Genomic DNA, 26,420 nt, shown 5'->3' with positions numbered 1-26,420 from the left:
GCCGCCCCCCTCACCTGCATTTTCCCACTTCCCTTGGCTTCCTACTCCTCAGGCTCAGCACGTGCTTCCTTACATATCATATTAAAACTCAAACAAACAACAAACCAAGCAGTACTCCCTACTCGGGCTCTCTCACTACTTTGCTACCAAGGCCAGTTGTTGTTTTCATGTTTTTGTTTTTGTTTTGTTTTGTTTTGTTTTCCTGCTCTTGGAAGATGTTGTCTGTGCTCACAGCCTCCTGTCCCCACCCCCCCTGTTTCCGCAAGGCATACTCTGATGGCAACCTGGCCACCCCAGGGTCTAGCCCAGCCCCACCGCCGGTGCTGTCTGGCTAATACAGTGTCCTCCTTTCAAACGTTTGGAATAATTTTTGGCATTTTAAAATGCAGACGATGTCATCTAAAAACAGATTTGCAGTGTTTTCTCCAGAAGTCAGAAGATGGGTGGCAATGGGCCTATGTTCACTTGGTAAACACTGGCCGGGCTGGATGGGGCCACTTGTTCAGACGGCACCAGAGCTCTCCTTTGCCGCAGTCCCCACCACTCTCTACTGCTCTCCCCATGCAGCCGTCAGTTGACATTTGTTCCTGTTTTTCTTACTAGGGAAGCTCTTCCCTGGACCCATATTTCATTTGCACTTTCAGAAGAGTGAAAGTAAAAGACAAACGTTGGGCGGGGGTGTCTTGATTTCTCTTCTATGGCCACCCCGTTTACATGATCTGCTGATTTCCTGGAGGTGTTTGAATTCAGATCCTTATTGCTCATGTGTCTGTCCATGGGAATGTCACACGGGCTGCTTCATCCACTCCTCTCTGCTCGCTTGAATATGAGCTCAACTCATCTTCGAATCCCCAGGATCCAGCACAGGCCTGGCACAAAATACTGGCTGAGAAATGGTTTGAAAAAGTCACTTCCATTCAAGCACTTCCTAGGTGGCACATTGTCACGGGATCTCAGGAGTGGTGAAGTGTCAGCTTAGCCTTGGAGTACGGGCAGGATTTCTAGAAGCCAACACCAAAGGACAAGGATGTGCCAGGAAGCGGAAAGCCTTTTTTTTTTTCCCTTCACTCATGAAACTCACTGGGGATGAAATTGCCTTCAGTCTTGGCAGAAAGTTCATGATTCTGTGAGGAAGCTGCTGTCATCACTGCCACCTTCATTTTCACGGAGGAGTGCCCTGAATCTCCGAGCGGTTTAAAGTGACCTGTCAGGGTCGTACTGTCAAGGTCACGCGGCAAAAGAGTGGTGGAGTGGAAATTCATGTTGTGCGTTCACATCCTTGCCTTGCTCTTAACCACTCCGCTGTCATGGCAGCAGTTAGCATTTTGCTAACATCCGCCACTCTTCTCTCATTCTAGCAACACCCTAGCAGGCACTTAGCTACTCTTTTTTCCCTTAAATTACCCCCCTTCTTTTCTCTTCCAGCACTGAGTTTCCCGAGGACACCATGCTAAGTAAAATGCATCAGTCACAAAAGAACCAACACTGCATGATTCTACCTGTACGAGATGCCAGGGATCTCGAATTCCTAGAGACAGAAAGAAGGGTGGTTGCAGCGGCTGGCGAGGGGAGACGGGGCATTAGCGTTTAACGACTGCAGAGTTTCAGTTTTGCAAGATGGAAAAAAGAGCCCTGGAGACAGAAGGTGGTGATGGCTGCACAAGGATATGAATGTCCTTAAAAGAAAATATGTGTATTTAAACTCAATTTTTAGAAAAAGAAATTTAAAAAGGGTGCCGAAGAGGGGGAGGTCTCTCCCTGGGATTCAGTGTGTCTAAAGCCACGTTCCTGCTGTCCCCTTGGTGGGCAAGTGCAGGGACTGTGGTGGTGGAGGTTTGAGGCCAGGATAGGAACCTGGACTCTGCTCTGCCTGAGATGCCTGAAAAGCGTCTTGACCAGAGAAGGCTTGGGGAGGATGAAGCTGGGGTGATAGCCTGGAAAGTGGGGTTAGGGGACAGGATCGATGGGGTTAGGGGTGGAGTGGACCCTAGGGGACAGAAGCAGAGAAGGGACAGCTTCTTCTGAGGCTAGAGCAGGTGGATTCAGTGATGGATGGATTGAATGGGGGCAGGCAAGTTGCCAAGGACGCTTGTAGAATTTGTGATGGGGAAGCTGGGGGAGGCCTGGTCAGGAGCAGGGGTCCCAGGAAGCTGGGCATGCCCGGGGTGGGCAGAAGAGTCTGGGGACTGGGTTTGCCGCTGGCTTTCAGGGGCCTGTGAGCCAGCCCTCTCCATGACGGAGAGCCCCAGGATGATTGGTGAGGTCAAAGGAAAGAAGGTATTCTGTATGCCTGTCAATTGCATGTCAAGTTCAATCGTGAAAAAGTTTGATGTCTTCTCAGAGGTAAAGGACAGCACTGGTGCCACCCTCTCTCCCTTCTTAGGCTCAGCCCTTGTCGTTTGTGTGTTGGCAGTGATCCACTTTTGTCTCTATTTATCTCTTCACAGAAGAATTTTAAAGCAAATCTTGGCCATCCTAGTAATTAAGTCCTGCATAAAAACCTTCACAAAAACACCTCTAAAACATAAGATCTTTTTATCTATTCATCAAGCCACTTCTACACTCAACAAAACTGTTGAGGACTCCTTGATATTATCAAATACCCAGTCTATAATCAAATTTCTTTGACTATCTAAAAAAGAATTTTTTTCTCTGCATCAGGTTTCCTTTTTTTGGCTGTTTAGGGTTGCACCTGTGGCATATGGAGGTTCCCAGGCTAGGGGTCTAATAGGAGCTGTAGCTACACCAGAGCTCACAGCAACACAGGATCCTTAACCCTCCCTGAGTGAGGCCAGGAATCGAATCTGCAACTTCATGGTTCCTAGTTGGATTCATTTACGCTGTGTCATGATGGGAACTCCCTGGCTTCTTTGTTTTTTAAAAATACAACTCCACTTTTATTGAGTAATAATTAGTCGTGAATTTAAATTTAGAGAAAATCATCTTTAGATAGGCAGAGTCTCATGAATTGCTTGAAATATTATTTTTCAGCTTAATATTATGTTAAACTATAAGAGTTCCCACTGTGGTACAGTGGGTTAAGAATCTGACCTCAGTAGCTTGGGTTGCTGCTGAGGTGCAGGTTCAATCTCCAGCAAGGTACCTTGGGTTAAAGGGTCTGGCATCACTGCAGCTGAGGCTCAGATTCAAACCCTAGCCTGGGAACTTACATATACTGTGGGTGTGGCCATAAAATAAAACATAATAGTAATAAAATGAAAACTGTATATAGGGAGTTCCCGTCGTGGCGCAGTGGTTAACGAATCCGACCAGGAACCATGAGGTTGCGGGTTCGGTCCCTGCCCTTGCTCAGTGGGTTAACGATCCGGCGTTGCCGTGAGCTGTGGTGTAGGTTGCAGACGCAGCTCGGATCCCGAGTTGCTGTGGCTCTGGCATAGGCCAGTGGCTACAGCTCCGATTCCACCCCTAGCCTGGGAACCTCCATATGCCGCGGGAGCGGCCCAAAGAAATAGCAAAAAGACAAAAAAAAAAAACTGTATATAGGAGTTTTATGTTTCTGTTCTCTGAGATGTAATCTTGAAGCCAGTAATTTGCTTCAAGAAGGAAATCAAATGAATGAATTCTTCATGTTTCTTATTTAAAACCTAGACACCTCAGGAGTTCCCACTGTTGCTTGGTGGGTTAAGAACCCAACATAGTGTCTGTGGGGATGCCAGTTCAATCCCTAGCCTTGCTCATGGGGTTAAGGATCCAGTGTTGCCACAAGCTGCAGTGTAGCTTGCAGATGCAGCTTGGATCTGGTGTTGCTGTGGCTGTGGTGTAGGCCGGCAGCTGCAACTCCCCTCTAGCCTGGGAACTTCCATATGCCACAGGTGCAGCCAAGGAAAAAAAAAAAACTTAGTTACCTCAGAAAAAATATAAATAGCATAATTTTTCCTACATTTGAAATTTTTCATAATCCTTGAAAACCTCAAAACCTTTGTGTTAGGAGTTCCCGCCGTGGCTTAGCAGTTAACGAATCTGACAAGCATCCATGAGGACACAGGTTCAATCCCTGGCCTCGATCAATTAATTAAGGATCCGGCGTTGCCATGAGCTGTGGTGTATGTCGCAGATGTGGCTCGGATCCCGAGTTGCTGTGGCTGTGGCGTAGGCCGGCGGCTACAGCTCCGATTCGACCCCTAGCCTGGGAACCTCCATATGCCGCAGGTGCGGCCCTAGAAAAAGGCAAAAAGACAAAACAAACAAACAAACCAAAAAAACCCAACAACTTTGTGTTAGTCATCCGGTGTCTTCCAGCATTTTTATCCACCATGGTTTTACTGGTTTACCGGTTTACTGGTTCACTGGTTCATCATTTATTTTTGTAAAATAGAGATTTATCTCTATATATAAGACATTACAATGTATTAATATAATAAGTTTAAAAGGCATTTAATGTTATTTATTTGTCATTTAAAATATAATAGATAAATAACTACATTTTAGTTGTCATTTAAAAAACACGTCTGATTTGTATTTTAAAAAAGATTCCATAGCTAATTGCTCAGATGGGAAAGAATATAGGACTTTGTTTCTCATGTTAACTGTGTTCTTCGCAGCAGGTTTCTTTGAATTTGACTCCAAACATGGTCCCTGCATATATCTGATTGTTGAGTCGAGAGCTTCCCTTTGAATCCGAAGTGTGTTCTCTGTGGTTTTAAAATCGGATGTAACAGTTTCTGTTGGCATAAACCTAAGCAAAAAAAAAGAAGACCAGACTTACAGAAGCTTTTTCTTTCTTCTTCTCCTTTTTTTTGGGGGGGGGGGGAGCTGCACCTGTGGCATATAGAGGTTCCCAGACAAGGGGTCCAATAGGAGCTGTAGCCGCCGGCCTATGCCACAGCCACAGCAACGCCAGTTCTGAGCCACATCTGCAACCTACACCACAGCTCATGGCAATGCCGGATCCTTAACCCACTGAGCGAGGCCAGGAATCAAACTCGCAACCTCATGGATCCTAGTCAGATTGGTTTCCTCTGAGCCATGACAGGAACTCCCTACTTCCTTTTAAATTAGATAATTAGATTTTAATCCTTATCTGGCAAATCCTTCTCCTCTTCCTTCCTCCTCCTTTTTTTTTTTTTTTTTCCTTTTTATGTCTGCACCTGCATCATATGGAAGTTTCTGGGCCAGCGATCACATCAGAGCTGTAGCCATTGGCCTACACCACAGCCACAGCCACATGGGATCTGAGCCGCATCTGAGACCTACACCACAGCTCGAAGCAACACCAGATCCTTAACCCACTGAGTGAGGCCAGGGATCGAACCACATCCTCATGGGCACTATGTAGGGTTCTTAACCTGCAGAGCCACCACGGGAGCTCCTCCTTCTTTTTAATGAGGAGGAGAAAGGGCTGCAGGGGGTGGAGAGAAGACTAGGGTCCTTCTGTCTGCAGCCAGAGCGATTTATGGGGGTGACTTTTCCTAAAAACCTCTGGCTGTGGGAGTTCCCGTAGTGGCTCAGCGGTTAACAAACCCGACTAGCATCCACGAGAAGGCGGGTTTGATCCCGGGTCTCGCTCAGTGGGTTAAGGATTCAGCGTTGCCATGAGCTGTGGTGTAGGTCGCAGATGTGGCTCGGATCCCGAGTTGCTGTGGCTGTGGTGTAGTCCGGCAGCTACAGCTCCAATTCGACCCCTAGCCTGGGAACCACCAGGTGCAGCCCTAAAGAGACAAGACAAAAACAAACAAACAGGAAAACTCCTGGCTGTATACTTTGGCTTGTGGGATGAGTGTGTGTGTGTGTGTGAGTGTGAGTGCATGTGCCAGCATGCACACATGTGGCTGCTCCGCCCCTGGCCTCCATTCCAAGTTCCTGTCCCCTTTTTTGCTTTATGTGCCTTGAGGAAACTTCACTCACCATCACTTCACCTCTGTCCTTCTCTCTCCCTCTACTAGGATGAAGCCCTCCAAGGGTGGGGAGTCTTGTTTCAGTCCCTGCTGTATCTTTAGCTGCTGGGAACTGTGCCTGGCACACGGCTGGCCCTCTGTAAATGTTTGTTGAGTGACTAAGTGTCTGTCAGTCCTCAGGTTCTGAATCCAGTTCCTTGGGGAACCCAACAGAACCTTGGAACCGAGGGAGGAGACACAGCCTGCCTTTAAAGTTCCGCCTGTTGGAGAGATGCAGAGTCTTAGGTCTGAGCAGATTCGGGGGCTGCTGGAGCCCGAGAGGACCAAGACCCTGCTGCCCCAGGAGAGCAGGGCCTGGGAGAAGCGCACGGCCTTCACCAAGGACTGGGTGGCTGTGGAGGTTGGGGCCTCCGGCTGTGACAGCGACGAGAAAGGTGAGGGGAAGGGGCCCTGTGGGAGGTGGAGGAGGAAGGCCGTAGCAGAGTCTAGAGAAAGATGCAACATCATGCTTTTGCTCCTTTCAACACCTTTTTTATGGAGCCTCATGTCCGCCAGCTTTTGCTGCGCAATGAGTCAAGCCCCAAACTGAGTGGCGTAAAGCAATATTTTCTGCTACAATTTTGTGGGCTGGCAATGTATGTGGCCTCAGGGGACAGCTCTGCTACCCTGGCAGTGGCCGCAGAGTTCTTAGCACCAGCGAGAGGGAAAACCCCAGGTCACAAGCATTTTGCAGCTGCTCACGGGCCATTGGCCGACATAAGCCATAGGGTCAGGCTCAGCATCACTTTGCCCAGGGCCCAAGGGTGCGGACGTGGGGAGCAAGGAATGCGCTGGAGGCCACAGGGACAGAAATCTATCACGAGCACCTACTATGTGCCAGGTGGCAGGATCTAGCTGTGAACAAGATGGCCTTTGCAGAGTTCCAGTTTTAGTGGAGAAAACAGTAACGAAGTTACAAAATAAAAAGAAAGGTCGTGTCAGGAGTTCGGTTGTGGCGCAGTGGCAACAAATCCGACTGGTATCCATGAGGATGTGGGTTCGATCCCTGGCCTTGTTCAGTGGGTTAAGGATCCAGCGTTGCTGCGGCTGTGGCATAGGCCAGCAGCTGTAGCTCTGATTTGACCCCTAGCCTGGGAACCTCCACATGCTGCAGGTGTGACCCTTAAAGAGAAGGGCTAGGAAAACAGGGTGATTGCGCGACAGTGCGGTCGGGGTCGGGGAAGGCGAGAGAAGCATGAGAAAGACCAGTTGTTCCCAGGAGGGGGAATACCTGCAAAGGCAGCCTGAACCACACGTGCAAGGACCTCAGCTTGGCAGCAAGGTCGCCTTGTTCAAGGAGACACGGTCGAGTGAACAGGGAGCTGAGAGGGAAGCATGAGGAGATCATCTGGGTCCAGTGACGGGTCACCTTGTTGGCCTCGGTGAGGAGTTTGCATGTCACTTGAGTATTGGGAGAGCAGGGGAAGGTTCCCCCCCTTTTAAGGCCACACCTGTGGCATATGGAGGTTCCCAGGCTAGGGGTCGAATCAGAGCTGTCACTACCAGCCTATGCCAGAGCCACAGCAACGCCAGATCCAAGTGGCATCTGCGACCTACATCAAATCTCACAGCAGCAATGGACCCTTAACCCACTGAGCAAGGCCAGGGATCAAACCTGCATTCTCATGGATACTAGTCAGGTTCTTAACCTGCCGAGCCACAATAGGAACTCTCTGAGGTTCCCAGGCTAGTGGTCAAATTGGAGCTACACCTGCCAGCCTACACCACAGCCACAGCAACGCCGGATCCTTAACCTGCTGAGCAAGGCCAGAGCTCAAACCTGCATCCTCGTGGATACTAGTCAGTTCATTACCACTGAAGCACAACGAGAACTCCTCTGTGGCTTTTTCTTCTGCCCCCCACTCAGTTGTGCCCCTTTGACAGGTGAAGGATTAGAGGTTCAGGTGATGAATCATGTCAGGTGACTCAGTTTAAATCTCCCAGGTAGTGACAGAAACAGGATCAGAATTCAGGTCTCTGGAGTTCCCGTAGGGGCACAGCAGAAAGGAATCCGACTGGGAACCATGAGGTTGTGGGTTTGATCCCTGGCCTCGCTCCATGGGTGAAGGATCCCGTGTTGCCATGAGCTGTGGTGTAGGTCGCAGACGTGGCTCAGATCTGGCGTTGCTGTGGCCGTGGTGTAGGCCGGCAGCTAGAGCTCCGATTCAAGCCCCAGCTTGGGAACCTCTATGTGCCACGGGTATCATCCTAAAAAAGAAAAGAAAAAAGTTGGAGTTCCTGTCGTGGCGCAGTGGTTAACGAATCCAACTAGGAACCATGAGTTTGTGGGTTCAGTCCCTGCCCTTGCTCAGTGGGTTAACGATCCGGCGTTCTGTGAGCTGTGGTGTAGGTTGCAGACGCAGCTCGGATCCCGAGTTGCTGTGGCTCTGGCGTAGGCCGGTGGCTACAGCTCCGATTCGACCCCTAGCCTGGGAACCTCCATATGCCACAGATGCGGCCCTCAAAAGACAAAAGACAAAAAAAAAAAAAGAATTCAGGTCTCATTCTCTCCACCCCATCTGAACCACAGAGGCCAGTGTGTGTGTGTGTGTGTGTGTGCGTGTGCGTGTGCAGGAGATCAGCAGACATGGAATGGCAGGTGGGAAGAAAGCAGAACCCATCCAGCTGGGCTGGTCCCTCACTCATGACTCCTTTCTCCTGCACTCCTGCCCTTGCCCAGACCTGCCTTCTCCGGAGACCGGGCTTCCCCAGGAGTGGAGCTCGGTGGAGGAAGACGATGAGCCAGAGGACTCCCAGGTGCGCTGCCTCCCTTCCTCTGTGGATGGTGCCTCCCTTTGCAGGTCTCAGTGGGTTCTCACACTTGCCTCCTCAGCTTGGAATTGCCCTGCCCCATAAAAGTCTCTGGGGATATGAGCCCCAAGGTCCCCCATGGGAAACAGGGCATAGTCCATGGAAGTCAGACGTGGAGTGGAGGGTCCCAGGTGGAGGATGTAACTCCATCCATGTCTACCTCCCAACCCTTCACTTCACTTTTGAAGGATTCGTAAATCCTTCATAAATTACCCATTCACTCATCTGTCTTCTCATTTATCCACTCAAACTTTCATCTGCCTACATTTACCCATTCCAGCCATCCATTATCTACCCATCATCCATCCATCATCCATCATCCATCCATCATCCATCATCCACCCATCCATCATCCATCATCCACCCATCCATCATCCATCCATCCACCCATCCATCCATCCTCCATCCATCTCCATCATCCATCATCCATCTCCATCATCCATCTCCATCCATCATCCATCCATCATCCATCTCCATCCATCCTCTATCCATCATCCATCATCCATCTCCATCATCCATCATCCATCTCCATCATCCATCTCCATCCATCATCCATCCATCATCCATCTCCATCCATCCTCTATCCATCATCCATCATCCATCTCCATCATCCATCATCCATCTCCATCATCCATCTCCTTCCATCATCCATCCATCATCCATCATCCATCTCCATCCATCCATCATCCATCATCCATCTCCATCCATCATCCATCCATCCACCCATCTATCATCCATCCATCATCCACCCACCCATCCATCCATCCATCCATCATCCACCCATCCATCTAAAAAAAAAAAAAGATTAAAAAAAATCCAGGGGTGGAGCCCAGGATATGTGAAAAACCACCCCAAGAGGTTTCTGGTGCTCCTCCAGGTTTGGGAGCTGCTCATGTGGGTTGTTCTCTCCAGGTTATAAAAGAATGTTTTGAAGTTAGATGGCATCCAGTGTGGGCACGGAGATGAGAGGGAGGAAGTGGTCGTTTCCTGGAGATTAGAGATGGGAATCCCATCGATGGTTCATAATCCTCTTTAGCATCTCACAGTACTGTCCCTTCCATTTCTCTCCTTTTATATCAAATTTTTTTTCTTGTAGTTTTGGAGAATAATTTTCACTGCTAAATATTTTATCTTCCCATCCTTCCTTGTGGTCTGTCTTTTCATTCATTCATTCATTCATTCATTCGACAAACATTTACAAGCCTGGACTTTGTGTCGGGCTCTGTTCCAGGCAGTGGGGATACAGCTGAGAACAAACCAAAATCTCTGCCCTCTCTGGGTGGAAGAAAGGGAGCTGGGGGCACGGAGACGGGTAGTGTTCTGTCGGGGGGTATCGGGCATGCTGTTTTGGAAGGCAGCTATGCTCACCACTCTAACACCAACACTCACGGGCATGCTTTGTGTATAGAGTGATGCAGGAGGGTTTTCTAAGGAAGTGGTGGAAACTGAAAGAGGGAAGATGGGGCAGAGACACCTGGGGGATCAGCAATCCAGGCAGAAGACAACACAACTACAAAAGCTTGGGGGTGGGAGCAGGTGGGGCAGAGTGACCAGCTTTCCCAGGAATGCTCTGGAGAAGAAATTAGGGTGCAGAAACTGTCAGGATACAAAACAAGGGGGGTTCTCTGATGACCTAATGGGTTAAGGCTCCTGGGTTTTTTCCACTGTGGCTCAGGTCACTGCTATGGCACAGGTTCAGTGCCTGGCCTGGGAACGTCCACATGCTGCAGGTGTGGCAAAAAAGAAAAGAAAAAAAGAGAGAGAGAACCTGGAACAAATGTTGCAACTCTCATTTAGAAGGAAGGAAGGAAGAGAGGAAGGGAAGTGATGGTGATTGGCCAGTGTGGTGGTCCTGGAGGGATGGGAGTGGCCAGTGTCTGGGTGTATTTGGAAGGTGAAGCCCACAGCATCTGCTGATGGGTTGCATGTGAATGCTGGAGTCTCGGGGAGTCCAGGGTGCCACAGTTGGAGGCCTGGAGGGGCTTGAGGGGCATATTCAGGGAAAAACTGCTTAAGGGGCATTTGAGGGGATATTAGGATATTAGGCACATGTAAAGTTTAAGATGCCCATGAGAGATTCAACTGCAGAGGGCAAGTAGACAGTGAGGTTTGGAAGTCAGGAATTTGGGAGCGGGGCTGGGTAGAGACACACACACGCACACATAAGGAAGGTCATTAGAGTATAGACGGTATTTGAAAGTGGGAGACTTTATATATCACTGACCTTTTCATCATATGTACCATTATTCTTTTTTTTTTTTTTTGCCTTTTCTAGGGCCACTCCCATGGCATATGGAGTTTCCCAGGCTAGGGGTCGAATCGGAGCTGTAGCTGCCGGCCTACACCAGAACCACAGAAATGTGGGATCCAAGCCATGTCTGTGATCTACACCACAGCTCACGGCAACACCAGATCCTCAACCCACTGAGGGAGGCCAGGGATCGAACCCACAAGCTCATGGTTCCTAGTTGGATTCGTTAACCACTGCGCCATGGTGGGAACTCCTGTACCGTTATTCTGATTTTTCCTCTGCTAGGGCAGAGGTATAGTATTACTTTTGTATATTTATCTTATAAATAATCACTTTGCCGTATCATTTCTGTTTGTTTTTATTGAGGTATAGTTGATTTACAGTGTCATGTTCGTTTCACATGTACAGTAAAGTGATTCTGTGATACAACATATATGTATGTACATATACATATGTATACACACATATATATTCTTTTTTGAATTATTTTCCATTTTAGGTTATTACAAGATACTGAGTATAATTCCCTGTGCTATTGTTTGTCTAGTTTTTAATTCAAAGAACTTTACAGCTGATAGGCTTTTTCATTCTCAGTCATATAATCCCATTTTCCTGCAGGTGACTTTGGTGGCTCCTCTCCCTTTCTAATATTTGTACTTTTTCTTTCTTTCTTTTTTCTTTTTTTCTGTTTCAGGGCTTTGTGGAGTGGTCAAAAGCTCCACAGCAAACGACCATAGTCTTGGTAATGTGTGTGCTTTTTTTGTTCCTGGTTTTAACAGGAATGCCTATGATGTTTCACATTTAACTCTAACAGTGGCTGTCACTGCAAAACAGATGCCCTGTGTCATGTTAAGGAGGGCCTGATGAGAAATCGGGCGTAGGTCTTGAATATTATCAAATGCCTTTTAAACCTCCATTGAGATGATTTTTCTTTTGTATTTAACCTTTCTGTGTGAAGTTCTGCAATTACCATTTTTCACTGAACTTACGACATCATCAATTGATTGTAACACACATATTACTTTGTACACCCGCGAGAAAGAAAAAAAAAATGCTGCTTCACCCTAAGGTACCACCAAGCAGAAGATGCATCCTGATTTCAGAGAAGATGAACACCGGTGCAACTTGAGAGCTGTGAAATCTGGTCGATTTCTTAATTATACAACCTCTTTGCATTCTTAGGATGGTGGTTGCACCAGTCTTTTCAGATACTGAATTCTATTTCTTGATTATTTTATGTAGGATTCTTGCCTCTGTCTTTTTATGTAAGATTGGTGCTATCTGTGTTACGTTTTGGTATCGTGGCTAAGCTTGCATCATAGAAGGACCTGAGTCATGTTTAACGTTTTGGTGTGCTTTTGAATCATTTCTGTAGCTTCAGAAAAATCAATTCCTTTGCATTTTGAAAGAATTCACCAGTAAAGCAATCAGGTCCTAGAGCCATAGAAGGGAAATTTCAGTGAGTTCTTGGGTGGCTTTCTCAGTTTCTTCTCTTGTTATCAGCTTATTGATACTTTTTGCTCCATTATTTTTGATGATTGATAATCTTCTTTTATTCCCTAGTCTCATTCTTCATTCCACTGAGCTTTTTACCCAGATCAGTAGCTCAGTTATACACACTGTTTTATGCCTAAACAGAAATCTTCTCTTTATTTTGTTCTGCCCCTCTCTGCCTTTCAACTTGTGTTTGTGGGTATTAGATTTGCCAAAGTTTTATCTAGCTTATTATTTTTCTGAAGAACAAACATGAGGATTTATTTATGTCCATTATTTCTGCAGTTTATAATTTGTTGTCCTTTAATTTAACTTGTATTGGGTTTATTGGTTTTTTTTTTTATTGTTTCTAGTCCCTTGTCTCAATTCTTAAGCTGGGTACTTAATTCATTTATATTCTTTTTACAAAACTATTTGCTCTAAGAGTTTATTAAGTTTGATAATTCATATTTTGTTTGTGTTGTTGCTCAAGTACTATATTGTAGTGTTTCTACAGAGGGCTTTGAAACTCAGCAACTGGGTTTATTTAAAAAGAGTTTGTGGAGTTCCTGCTGGGGTGCTGTGGGTTAAGGATCTGGCGTTGCTGCTACTGTGGCATAGGTCACAGCTGTGGCTCAGATTTCGATCCCTGGCCCGGGAACTTCATATGCTGTGGGTGTGGGGGGAGAAGAAAAGAGGTTTGTTTTCTTGATTTACTACACTGTGAACAGAGAATGTGGCCTATAATAGATCTGCTTTGAGAGCCTTTCAAAAAGCTTTCATCATGGCCTGCAACAATTCCAATGTTTGTATGTGTTTCATGGACATTTAAGATGAATGTATATTTTCTATCTGTAGAACTCAAAACTGTACATGTCAGTTAATTAACTCAGTCTTATCAATTACATCGTTGAGAATCACATGCGAGATTTCCTTTGGGGCAACCGCACATGTCAAAAATCAACAGGATTAGGTGAAAAATCTGTGAGTATGACTACGTGTGTCAGTCTGTTTTTATAATCTATACTCTGTGTATTCAGCAGCCGTGTAATCTGGTACATAATACATGCAGCATTCTTATGTCTTTGCCAATTAAATAATATCTGTAACACACCAAGCACAGTGCCAGGCATAAAGTAGGCACTCAATAAATGTTGGTTAAAATCTGATTCGAATCCTTTGTCCAATATAATGTGATTGTCTTTAACCAATTTAATCCCTTGCCTTAAATTTTAATTTGTCTTAGGTGGTTTCCATTGCTGTCTTGCTCTTTTAAACATCCCGTGTGTGTGTTTAGACTCTTTGAAACATTGGAGCTTTGTTTGTGGTCGTTATTGTTTTTTCTTCATTTTTTTATTTTAAGGGAGAATCGCAATGATTTTTAATTTTTATTTATTTATTTATTTTGCTTTTTAGGGCCACACCTGCGGCATATGGAGGTTCCCAGGCTAGGGGTCCAGTCGGAGCTATAGCTGCCAGCCTACGCCACAGCCACAGCAACACAGGATCCGAGCTGTGTCTGCTACCTGCACCACAGCTCATGGCAATGCCAGATCCTTAACCCACTGAGCGAGGCCAGGGATTGAACCCAAAACCTCATGGTTCCTAGTTGGATTCATTTCTGCTGCGGCACGACGGAAACACTTGTTATTGTTTTGACAGTACCTGCAGCATGCTGAAGTTCTGGGGCCAGAGACTGAACCTGAGGCACAGCAGGGACAATGCTGGGTCCTTAACCCTCAGCCACCAGCAACCTCCGAGTCATCTTGTTTTAATAGGACTTTTGGTGGCACCACCTGGGTTTGCTGAAGAAATTGGGGCAGGAGAAGAATGGGCGTCTCTCTCTCCCCACCCCTCCCTGGCCACTTGCATCCAACAAGCCACAACTGGCCCTTAAAAGAAAGGAATACAAGCCTCAGCTTTTATTGTTTGCAAATAGGAGGGTCTCTATTCAAATGAGCTTAAGCAAAGAGGTGAATTAAAGAATCACACCAAAGTTCAGGGTGAAGTTGGCTTAATGTAGAGCTGGGTCCCCAGGTCTAGAAATATTGCTGAGTGGAGTTCCTATCATGGCTCAATGATTAACGAATCCGACTAGGAACCATGAGGTTGTGGGTTCCATCCCTGCCCTTGCTCAATGGGTTAAGGATCCTGCGTTGTTGTGAGCTGTGGTGTAGGTTGCAGACGCAGCTCGTATCCCATGTGGCTGTGGCTCTGGCCTAGGCCAGGGTCTACAGCTCTAATTAGACTCCGAGCCTGGGAACCTCCATATGCCTCGGAAGCGGCCCAAGAAAAGGCAAAAAGACAAAAAAAAAATCATCCTAGCCCTGGTCACTGACTTGGCTCTCTCTGCTGTCAGAAACCTCATTTCACCGATGGCGGAGGTCTCCACGGGTACCTCTGATCGATCCTCTGTGCTCCACCCAGCAGCCAGGCAGATCCCATTAAACCTGATTAAGACCATTGATAACCCACCCACTTCAGGTGGGAAAAGCCACGTCCTCACGATGATGGTCCAGCCCGCCTGCAGACCGTCTGCGCCGCATCCATGCTGTTTGCTGCCTCCGCTCCAGCCGCCCTGGCCGCTTGGCTCTTCCTGCCAGGCCACCGTGCACCTGCCGCAGGGCCCGGAATGGACCTCTGCCCGGAAGGCTCGTCCCTCAAAAGCCCACGTCGCTCCCTCAACCCTCCAGGTAAGCGCACGCGGGTCCCTCGATCCTTCGGCTCTCTGCTCGAACGTCGCTTCCTTAGGATTTCCCTGACCACCTCCAAGTGGCACTTCTCTCCTCAGGCCACTCTGCTTGTCCTTCAAGCCTGTATCATCACCTGACAATGGCGGGTTCATCCGGTTCTTTTCTGGTGTCCTCATAGGGCAGTGGATTTTCCTGGAGGAACTCAGTCTTGGGAAGGTTAAGTTGGGGGAGCGACTGGGGAGATCAGGCCGCGTCTCCCAGGACCCCTCCCTTCCACTCACATCCCCCAAACCCTTGCAGCTGCTCTGTCCCCTCCTGGAAAGGAGGTGCTGGACCCAGGGTGGTATCTGTGTCTAGTATGTGAGGTGCATGCCGGAGGGGGAACTAGGTCAGATAAGCTGGCACATCTCAAATCCCAGGGGAAAAGCTGCAACGCCCAGCCACCAGTCCACAGCTCCTAATTCTCATCACGAGAGGGCCTACTCTGAGCCTGGGCAATGCCGATTGTGAGAGTGGTTTGCGGATTGGTGGACTTGCTGCACGCTGCCACCAGGGAGCGGCTTCAGCATCCAGCACTGTGGTTTTCATGGAGTGGCAGTTGCTTTTCCTCTTTATCTGTAATCCCCACATTTCAAAAGCTCGGAAGCAAATACTTCTCGGGACTCCTGCCCCAGGGGCTCAGCTCCTTCCACAGCTGTGGACAACTCGGGGCAGACTCTGACCCAGTGGGAGGCTTCACTCTTTCTGCCACAGGAGGGTCTGCAAACTTCTGCTTCCTCTGGGGCTCCTGACTGCAGCAGAAGGGGCTCAGGGAGAACTGGCCACACACACCCTCACAGCCCATCCCTGCTCAGGAAGTCACAGCCGGCCAACCAGCCAACACGAGAGACAGTGTGAGAGCAGCACTGCCCACAGCGGGGCCAAAATCCGTGTGGGAGACCCTCACCCCTCGAATGCACCTGAGTGACACAGCTGGCTGTCCCCAAAGTCTTGGCTGGAGGCTCCGGCCCTGCCCGCGTCCCTGCCCATGGCTGCACTGACCATTAGCTCTTCTGTAGCTGAGGGCCTGGCTCTCCTGTTCTCTTGAGTGATTGAACTCAGCCCCATGTCTGTAAACACTCATTCATGTATTTCTTGGGGCATTTCCTGAACACCTACTAGTGTATAGTCCTGGGCTGAGCAAAAATCAGAGGGCGGACCTGACTGTGTGTGGTCTATGACCCTGAATGGCTAGGGTTGGGGCTGGGCATTTCAATGATCTGTTCAGTCATTCAGCATTTCTTGAGGACCTACTGTGCTATGGGCTTAGGTGATGGCTTGGGCACAGGGAGGAACCAACTCAGTCGTCCCTGACTGGGAACAACTCCTGGGCTGGTGCTGGGATGTTGAACCACTCAGTCACCTGGCACTTCTTGGAGACCTACTGTGTGCTGGGCTGGGCAGATTGTGGATCACAGGAATGGACCAGAATCGCGTGGGCTCTGACACTGAAAGGCTCCAGGGATGGTGCTGAAGATACTCCCCAGTTCCCTCGTCTACCTGACCTATTCATTCATATCTCCTGAGGCCCTACTGTGTGTAAGGCCAGCGGGGGATGATATCTGGGGAGCAGGGAGTGCCAACTGTGTGGTCGCTGGCCATGAATGGCTCCATGGGCTGGTGGTGGGGATGTATAACTCTTGATGGAGTCAGCTAGCACTTCCTCGTGCTGTGGCTTGCATGATACCTTGCACACAGGGAAGACTCAGACACTGTGGTTCCTGATGGCCCTGCAGGACACCAGGGCCGGGTCAGCATTTTTTCTCTTATTTATTCACCTGCCATTTCTTCAGGACCAGGGCCTGTGCCAACAATGCCAGGACATAAGGAAAAAGGGGAGGCAGATTCTCTCCTCCCAGGCTCCTCACCAGCCTCCTTTGAGGAGCCGCAAGCTCAGGGCTGGTGAGCAGGGAGGCAGATGTGTTCCCAAGTGCTTACCTACGCCGCTCCCTTCCTGTCTTAACTGAAGATCATTGTGTGGGAGTTACTTTCAGGGCTTGACACATCCCTTTGTGATAAAACACATCACTTTTTCGACCTTTTTTGGGAGGCCAAGGAAATCTGAAAGTGGACTGGACACTTCTTGATACTAAGAAATTATTTCCGGGAGTTCCTGCTATGGCTTAGCAGTAACAAACCCAACCAGTGTCCGTGAGGATGCGGGTTCGATCCCTGGTCTCCCTGAGTAGGTTAAGGATTTGGCATTGCCATGATTTGTGGTGTAGGTCGCAGATGGTGCTCAGATCCTGCCTTGTTGTGGTTGTGGTGTAGGCTGGCAGCTATAGCTCCAATTTGACCCAGCCTGGGAACTTCTGTATGCTGCAGGTGGAGCTCTAAAAAGACAGGGAAAAAAAAAAGAAAGAAAGAAATTATTTCAGGAGTTCCCACTGTGGCTCAACAGGTTAAGAACCTGACTAGTGTCAGTGAGGATGCAGGTTCCTTCTGTGTCCTTGCTCAGGGGTTAAAGACCTGGCCTCTGCTAGCTGCAGGGTAGGTTGCAGATGCCACTTGGATCCGGCATGGCTGTGGCTGTGGCTATATGGCTGTGGTGCAGGCCAGCAGCTACAGCTCTGATCTGATCCCTAGCCTAGAAACTTCCATATGCTGCAGGTGCTGCCCTAAAAAGAAAAATAAAAAAATTCCATTATGTGATAATAATACGTGGTTGTGTAAAAGATACTTTTTTTTTCTTAGAAATGCAATCTAAGGTATGTACCAGTGAAGTGAAATCATGACTGTAATTTAAAATAGACTTGGAAAATATAAAGACATATTTTAAAAGCAAATATATATTATAAAATATTTTAAAGTATTTTTAAAATTATTAAAAAACATTTTGAAAAGCAAATATATATTGTAAAACATGGTCAATTTAACTATTTAAAAAATTTTAGGCATTGCATTTTTATGTTACCAAAATTATTTTTAAATGGTATTTAGTGTGGGCATTTATTGTGCTTTTTACCTTTATAACTGAAAATCTCCTAACAAAAATTTATTTATTCATTAAAATTTTGCTGAACTATAATTGATTTGCAATGTTGTGTTGGGAGTGGATAAGCAATGAGATCCTGCTGTACAGCACAGGGAACTATATCTAGTCACTTGTGACGAAACATGATGGAGGATAATGTGGGAAAAGAATATATAATAGGAGTTCCCATCGTGGCTCAGTGGATAATGAATCTGACTGGGAAGCATGAGGTTGCGGGTTTGATCCCAGCCCTTACCCTGTGGGTTAGGGATCCGGCGTTGCCATGAGCTGTGGTGTAGGTTGCAGACGCGGCTCGGATCCCGAGTTGCTGTGGCTGTGGTGTAGGCTGGTGGCTACAACTCGGATTCGACCCCTAGCCTGGGAACCTCCATATGCCACAGGAGCGGCCCTAGAAAAGGCAAAAAAAAAAAAGAAAAAGGTGTTAATTGCTGCCGTAGCAAAGTGACTCAGTTGTACATATATACACACATTCTTTTTCATACTCTCTGCCACTGTGGTTTATTACAGGATACTGAATATAGCTCACTGTGTTCCACAGTAGGACCTTGCTGTTGATCCATTCTATTATGTATATAATTCTCTATATATTCTATATAATATTATATTGTATATATTATAGATATATTGTAATATATAATATATAATAGGATTGTATGCAATTATAATTATATATAATTATATATAATATATAATTATATACTATGTAATTATATAGTATATAATTATAATATATAATTATATATAATATATCATTAATTATGGTATATATACAATTATATATCATATAATTATAATTATTACTTTGTTATATATGTATTAATATACAAATATATACTACATATGATTATATACAATTACAATTATATATAATATAATTTATAATATAATATAGTTATTTATATATAATTATATAATATATATAATATAGATAACAGAATGGATAAACCTTGCATCCGCTAATCCCAAACTACCAGTCTTCCCCTCCCCTATTCCTACCCCAGCAACCACAAGTTGTTCTCTGAGTTTGGTTTTGTTACATAGGTATGTTGATATGTGTCATATTTTAGAGTCCATGCATAAGTGATAGCATGTGGCATTGTCTCTTTCTGACTTAATTCATTGAGTATGATAATCTCTAGGTCCAGCCATGTTGCTGCAAATGGCGTTATTTCTTTCTTTTTAACGGGAGATTACTATTCCACTGCGTCTGTGCACCACATCTTCTTAATCCATTCATCTGTCGATGGACATTTAGGTTGTTTCCATGTCTTGGCTGTTGTGAATAGTGCTGCAGTGAACATGAGGGTGCACGTATGTTTTCTTTTTTCTTTTTATTTATTTTTTAATGCAGTGAATTTTATTGTGTTTGCAGTTGTACAACCATCATCACAACCTAGTTTTAGAACATTTCCGTCCCAAACCCTGGTCCGTTTCTCCCCTGCAACCTGTCACCTTTGGTAATCGTAAATCTCTCAAAGTCCCTGAGACTGTTTCTGTTCTGCAAATAAGTTTATTTGTATCCTTTTTTAAGATTTCATGTATAAGCGATCGCATGTGGTGTTTGTCTCTCGCTGTCTGACTTCACTTATTATGATAATTTCTAGGTCCATCCATGTTGCTGCAAATGCAGTTATTTCATTCTTTTTTATGGCTGAGTCATAAAAGTTATATGGTCAAGTCATATTCCATTGTGTATATGGACCACGTCTTCTTGATCCGCTCCTCTGTCGATGGACATTTAAGTTGCTTCCATGTCTTGGCTATTGTATATAGCACTGCAGTGAACATTGGGGTACATGTGTCTTTGCGAGTCGTGGTTTTCTCTGGATAGATGCCCAGGAGTGGGATGGCTGGATCAAATGGTAGTTCTATGTTTAGTTTTCTGAGGAATCTCCATACTGTTTTCCACAGTGGTTGCACCAATTTACATTCCCACCAACAGTATAGAAGTGTTGCCTTTTCTCCACATTCTCTCCAGCATTTATTGTTTGTAGACTTTGTGATGGTGGCCATTCTGGCTGGCGTGAGGCAGTACCTCATAGCAATTCTGAATTTGCGTTTCTCTAATAATTAGTTATGTTGAGCATCTTTTCATATCTTTTTGATTATAGTTTTGTCTGGGTATATGCCCCGGAGTGTGATTGCTAGATAAATTTTTTGTTTGATTGTTTTGTTTTTTAGGGCTGTGCTCGCAGCATATGGATATTCCCAGGCTGGGGATCAAATCTGAGCTACAGCTGCCAGCCTACAACACAGCCACAGCAATGCCAAGTCCTTAACCCACTGAGCAAAGCCAGGGATTGAACCTGCGTCCTCATGTTTCCTAGTCAGATTTGTTTCCACTGTGCCACAACTGGAACTCCACAATTTTTATGACTATTTCTTCATATAAACATACCCACATAAATATTTGCTATATATGCATAGAATATTCTAGAAAGATACCAGGAAACTCTAAATAGTGGGTTTTCTCCAGGAAGAGGAACTCGCTGTGGAGGGGGAGGACGAGGTGAGATTACTTTGTTAATTTCTTACTTTGTAAATTGTGAGCAGTATGAACTACATAGAATAATTTTGTAGGAAGCACTCTGTGTGGTTAGAACTTGTAGCCCACCCAAGTAGCAGGTGGATAGCATTGACTCCCTGTAGCCACACCCTGGCGAAGGCCCTTCCTGCGCTGCCCCCCTCCCTTGGCATAGGGCCTGCTTTGGCCAAAGGGACGACCAGCAGACTTGAGGCGGTGCTGGGTATGCTCTTAAAGCCCTGCTCTTGTTGCTGAAACGTGGCCTCTGTCCACCGGTGCCAAACAGAAATGCGGAGGCAGAGTTTTGGAGGAAGGAGAAAAAAATAGCTTTTAGCGCTTTGCCAGGCAAAGGAGGCCACTGCAGGCTAAGGCTGTAAGACTGGGCCCTCCTTTGAGGAAGGCGTGCAGGGCCTTTTATGGTCCCAAAGGAGAAAAACAGGGTTTCAGAGAAGAATCAGGACTGGAGCAAACACGCATTCTTCTTTCTTTCAGGGAATTTTAGCCCCTGAAGCCGGTGTCGGGGGATCTCGGCGTGATCCTGGCGGGGGGTCTCCTGGGTCACTGCCTGGAGTCATGGTACTTGGGAAAAGGGCGTCTGGATCAGAGAGGAGAACAAACTAGGAAAGTTGCTGAAGCACATGCTGTGCTAAGAATCTGTAGGGCACAGGCAGTCGTGCTCAGGGGGCCTCATCGTCAGCTCACAGGGGATTGTGTTTAGGATGCGATTAAGTGAGGGAGAAACACAGGGAAGGGCTCCAAGCTGCTGAGTCTGAAAGTATTCATTCCTAAAAGAAGCATAAGGAATAAAAGTTTTCTCTTAGGTGCATAAGATGCCTACGTCATATGTGTATCCCTTGAGGGGGAACCAGGACCTGCCCCAGGGCTGCACTATTGTCTCTTGGCTGCTCCTCCCTGATTTTTGCATCCCCTCCCTTCCCTAATGAGCAACCATCTGAACCTGCCCTTGGAACTCTGGGAAGCTCATGGAGGCTGAATGAGGTCTATGTTTTCCTAAAAACAAGACACGGGTTGGGGGGGGAGGGGAGTGGGAGGCATGGAAAAGCTTTTGTGCCCAGGACCCCACAGAGCCCTGCTTGGTTTATAAACCCCTTTAGTGAGAAGACTTTCTTTGAATTAATAAAATGGTGCAAGCTGTCGGGGGGCAGGGGGAGGCTTCATCGTGAACCAGCCCAAAGGAACACAGGGGTAAAGGATAGAGCCTGTTCTTTTTCCTTCTGGACCTGGCCTTGAGGTTGTGAGTATGGGTGATTTCTACTCCGTTGAATGCCTGCTTCTCCCAGGCTCGGCCAGCACCTCCGTTCATCAGGCTTCTTTGCCTGGGTTAGGGGATAACCCACCCCAAACTGTCTGTGGCCTGGGTGGTATCGTGGGAGTCTTCCATTTCCACGTGTGCTGTGGTGCATCAAGGAAGTGGCAGGTCGTACTGCTCCTAAGCCCTGTTAAAAGCAGCAGCTCGGAGTTCCCGTCGTGGCTCAGTGGCCAACGAATCCGACTAGGAACCATGAGGTTGAGGGTTCAATCCCTGGCCTTGCTCCATGGGTTAAGGATCTGGGGTTGCTGTGAGCTGTGGTGTAGGTTGCAGACGCGGCTTGGATCCCGAGTTGCTATGGCTATGGCGTAGGCTTGGCAGTTACAGCTCTGATTCAATCCCTAGCCTGGGAACCTTCATATGCCGAGGGAGCAGCCCTAGAAAAGGCAAAAAGACCAAAAAAAAAAAAAAAAGCATCAGATCTATGTATCCTTGCCTTTCAGGATCAGTTTTCCTGGGTTTTTTTTCGGGGGGGGGGGGCATACCTGCAGCTTATGGAGGGTCCCAGGCTAGGAGTCCAATCTAGTTACAGCTTCCAGCCTACACCACGTCTCACAGCAATGCTGGAGATCCTTAACCCACTGAGCAAGGCCAGGGATCGAACCCGCAACCTCATGGTTCCTAGTCGGATGCATTAACCACTGCACCACAACGGGAACTCCAGACACTTGTTCTGTAACATGCCCCTGAGCCCTCAGCTCGCAGGCAGTGTCCAGGGTCATCTTGGTGTTGGGCAAGGCATGGATGTGCTTTGCCAAAACAAACACCTACAAATAACTGGCTTAAGTTTGTCCTCTGCCAGGCTTTGTTCAGGAAGAACATGCACAAGGAACGTAGCACAAGGAACTCACGACAAAGGTTGGAAGAAGAGAACAGGGAAGCGAGTAAGGTTAGTGATGCCCTGAAGCTTGAGGGCCAAAGGGAGGAGGTGATATTATCGCCACTAGGAGCCAGGGCCACTTAGAGAAGCTTGGCTGATCCACAGGGACGCCCCGGGCAGGGCTGGACTGTAAGAAGAGGTGACCAGAAGCAGGTAGAACAGAGGGAAGATGGCATCACCAGAGTCACTACAAAAACCAAGGCAAGGAGTTCCCTGGTGGCCTCGTGGTTAAGAATCTAGCTTTGTCACTGCTGTGGCTTGGGTCATTGCTATGGCACCGGTTTTTATGTTTATTTATTTATTTTTTGTCTTTTTGTCTTTTTTTAGGGCTGCCCCTATGGCATATGGACGTTCCCAGACTAGGGGTCGAATCAGAGCTGTAGCCACTGGCCACAGCCACAGCCACAACCACACAGGATCCAAACCACATCTGCAACCTACACCACAGCTCACAGCAATGCCGGATCCTTAACCCACTGAGCAAGGCCAGGGACCGAACCCACATCCTCATGGGTACTAGTTGGGTTCATTAACCACTGAGCCACAACAGGAACTGCCTATGGTGCAGGTTTGATCCTTGGCTGGGAACTTCCGAATGCAGTGGGCACGGTCAAAAAAAAAGGCAGAGCGTGTGGAGGAGAAATAGCCTGGCTTCTCCCCAACTCTTGCCCTCCATCTGCTGCTGGCGCCCCCACTGAGAGAACCTCCCAGAAAACCAGTGGGCAGAGGACTCTGGGGCAGGGTCACCTGCGGGGGTTAAATGCCTTCCATCAAGGGGAAAGCAGGGGAAAGGCAGAGACCGGACCTTAGAGAAAAAAGGCCAGTGGCTGGCACAGGACCCCACAGGGCCGACTCTGAGCTGGATGTGGGCAAGAATTGCCCCCTATCAGAGTTCCCTGGTGGTTCAGCAGGTAAAGGGTCCAGCATTGTCACTGCTGTGGTGCCAGGTCCATTCCTGGCTGAGGAACTTCCACACGACGGGGGGGCAAGGCCAAAAAAACCAAACCAAAACAAACAAACAAACAAACAAAACCAGAACAAAACAACAAAAAAAGAATTGCTCCTGTAATCCTCCAGAATGGCTACAGGTCCTTGATCCTGGGAGTTCTTCCCCAAATCGTGGCGATTGCCCTTTCCTCAGCCTGCACTTCGCTTGGCAAATGCCTGTGCTTCTCTAGGGAATCCTAGAGGGACAGGTGATGGCAGTGTCACAGGGAGGCAGGTCCTCAGGGCACCCCCGACCCAAATACCCAGATGTGGTACCGGGGTGAAAGGCAGTTTCAGGCATAAGTGATACGTCGGCGGAGGCCTCTCCCCAGACTTGAAGTGTGTTGCAATCAATAACAGAGTAAGCTGTTCGAGGCTGACTCTCATCTGTAGATTGACTGGCAATCGAAGCCGGGACTCTCACCGGGCAGGTCCTGGGTGATGGGCTGGTACAGGCTCAACACGCGGCTCCACAAGGGAAGGAGCGTGCTGGTACCGTGTCCAGTGAAACAACACACGGGTGGGAACTTCACGCGTTGGTCAGGGACAGGACTGAGGTTGTTAACAGTTTTCAAATTCTGGAAGCATTTAATTTTTGTGCTACGTATTCAGAATGTTACTACAGACATGACACATTTTAAGTTTAACCCGAATTGCTAATATTTTCTCCATCACTTTTTTTTCTTTTTCTGGCTGTGCCTGAGGCATATGGAAGTTCCCAGGCCAGGGATTAATCCCAAGCTGCAACTGTTTATGGCAACACTGGGTCCTTACTCCACTACACCACAGAGGGAACTCCTCTCTTTTTTTTCTTTTTAGGGCTGCAGGTGTGGCATATGGAAGTTCCCAGGCTAGGGGTCTAATCAGAGCTGCATCTGCCTGCCTACACCACAGCCACAGCAACGCAGGATCCAAGCCTCATCTGCGACCTACACCACAGCTCATGGCAACGCTGGATCCTTAACCCACTAAGCAAGGCCAGGGATTGAACCCGCACCCTCACGGATACTAGTCACTTTCGTTAACCACTGCGCCCCAACAGGAACTCCTATAATTTCTTAAAAGTCAATGATCAGCAAAACAAACCAATTTGATTTTTAGTGAATGCTGTTAAATACGCCCATCATGCTTGAATTCAAGTTACCAACACGTCACTGACTGCAGGACCGGAAAGAGATGCACAGCAGGATGTTAGCCATAAATACAGATGCTAGTCAAAAAAAAAAAATGTAGGAAATAAATGCTCCAAACTCATTTTTACAAACTATTGTCTTTGTTTTTAATATAACTTATTTGTTGATTATAATATATCTCTATATGCTACATATAAACATATACACAACAGAACCATATTATATAGGCATAGTACAGATACACATTATATAGGTTATATTGCTTTTTGATTTTTTTTTTTTTTTTTTAGGGCTGAACCTGCAGCATATGGAAGTTCCCAAGCTAGGAGTCCAATCAGAGCTGCAGCTACCAGCCACAGCCATAGCAATGCAGGATTTGAGCTGCACCTGTGACCTATACCACAGCTCACGGCGAAGATACTGGATCCTTAACCCACTGCGCGGGGGGTGGGTGGGGGTCACGGATCAAACCTGCATCCTCATGGATGCTAGTCGGGTTCTTACTGCTGAGCTGAAACAGGAACTCAATATATGTATGTATTTATATAGACACACACACACACACACGTTCAGTTTAACGACCAGTTCACAAAATGTCTAGAAATAAAACAGTTCTTGCAAGCCAATGAGAGCTGCCCAAGTGCACTACTGAACTGCATGTTTTACATCTGGAAAGTGGCTGCTACCGGGAACTCAGTTCGACTCCCATCCAGTTCCATTATGAACAAAGAAAGAGACTCCTTGGACTGGCGCTTTTTGTCCTCTTTTATTTTTATTTTTTCGGTCATGCCCAAGCCAGGGAGGGATCAAACCTGCACAACAGCAATGACCCAAGCCACAGAAGTGACAAGGTTGGGTCCTTTAACAGCTAGGCCAGCGGGTAACTCCTGTCTTCTTTTTATTGGTCCAAGTCAAATGCCAGCTAGACCACATGCAATCAGCTATTTTACTGTTGCTATGAAGGTGTGCTACTTTCCTGGCACAGCATATGATTAGGCGCCTTCGAATGCTTTGTTCCATTTCATCCTATAACAGCACTTGAACAATAATTCCACATTTCCTAAGGATCTTTTGTCTGAAACTCACTCAATGCTACCAGTTTCTGTATTGGTTGTTTGCCTGGTTGTCAGCAAAAGAACTTAATCTAATTTTAAAACGAAAAAAAAAAATGCCCATAAGAAACAACCTGGAAAGAACACAAAACAGGCCCGCTCTGGAGAGCAAAGCAGCAGGAACTGTGACACCATCTTAAAGCTTTGGCCAGGAGTTCTCGTCCCGGCACAGCGGAAACGAATCCGACTAGGAACCATGAGTTTGCAGGTTCGATCCCTGGCCTCGCTCAGTGGGTTAAGGATGCGGCGTTGCCCTGAGCTATGGTGTAGGTCAAAGACGGGGCTCGGATCCAGTGTT

The 26,420-nt window shown here is 47.1% G+C and overlaps 1 protein-coding gene across 1 annotated transcript; it reads left to right on the top strand.

Annotated features, from left to right (window-relative positions):
- The first annotated feature begins 6,118 nt into the window (after positions 1-6,118).
- Positions 6,119-11,761, top strand: SMIM17 (small integral membrane protein 17). Its single transcript, XM_047790656.1, has 3 exons — positions 6,119-6,289; positions 8,575-8,651; positions 11,651-11,761. Exons 1-3 carry the CDS (start codon positions 6,127-6,129, stop codon positions 11,759-11,761), a joined length of 351 nt encoding a protein of 116 aa, XP_047646612.1. The 5' UTR covers positions 6,119-6,126.
- Positions 11,762-26,420: the final 14,659 nt, after the last annotated feature.

The sequence above is a fragment of the Phacochoerus africanus genome, chromosome 8, assembly GCF_016906955.1.
Source record: "Phacochoerus africanus isolate WHEZ1 chromosome 8, ROS_Pafr_v1, whole genome shotgun sequence".
Lineage (NCBI taxonomy): Eukaryota > Metazoa > Chordata > Mammalia > Artiodactyla > Suidae > Phacochoerus > Phacochoerus africanus.
This window is presented reverse-complemented; position numbering and strand designations above follow the sequence as displayed.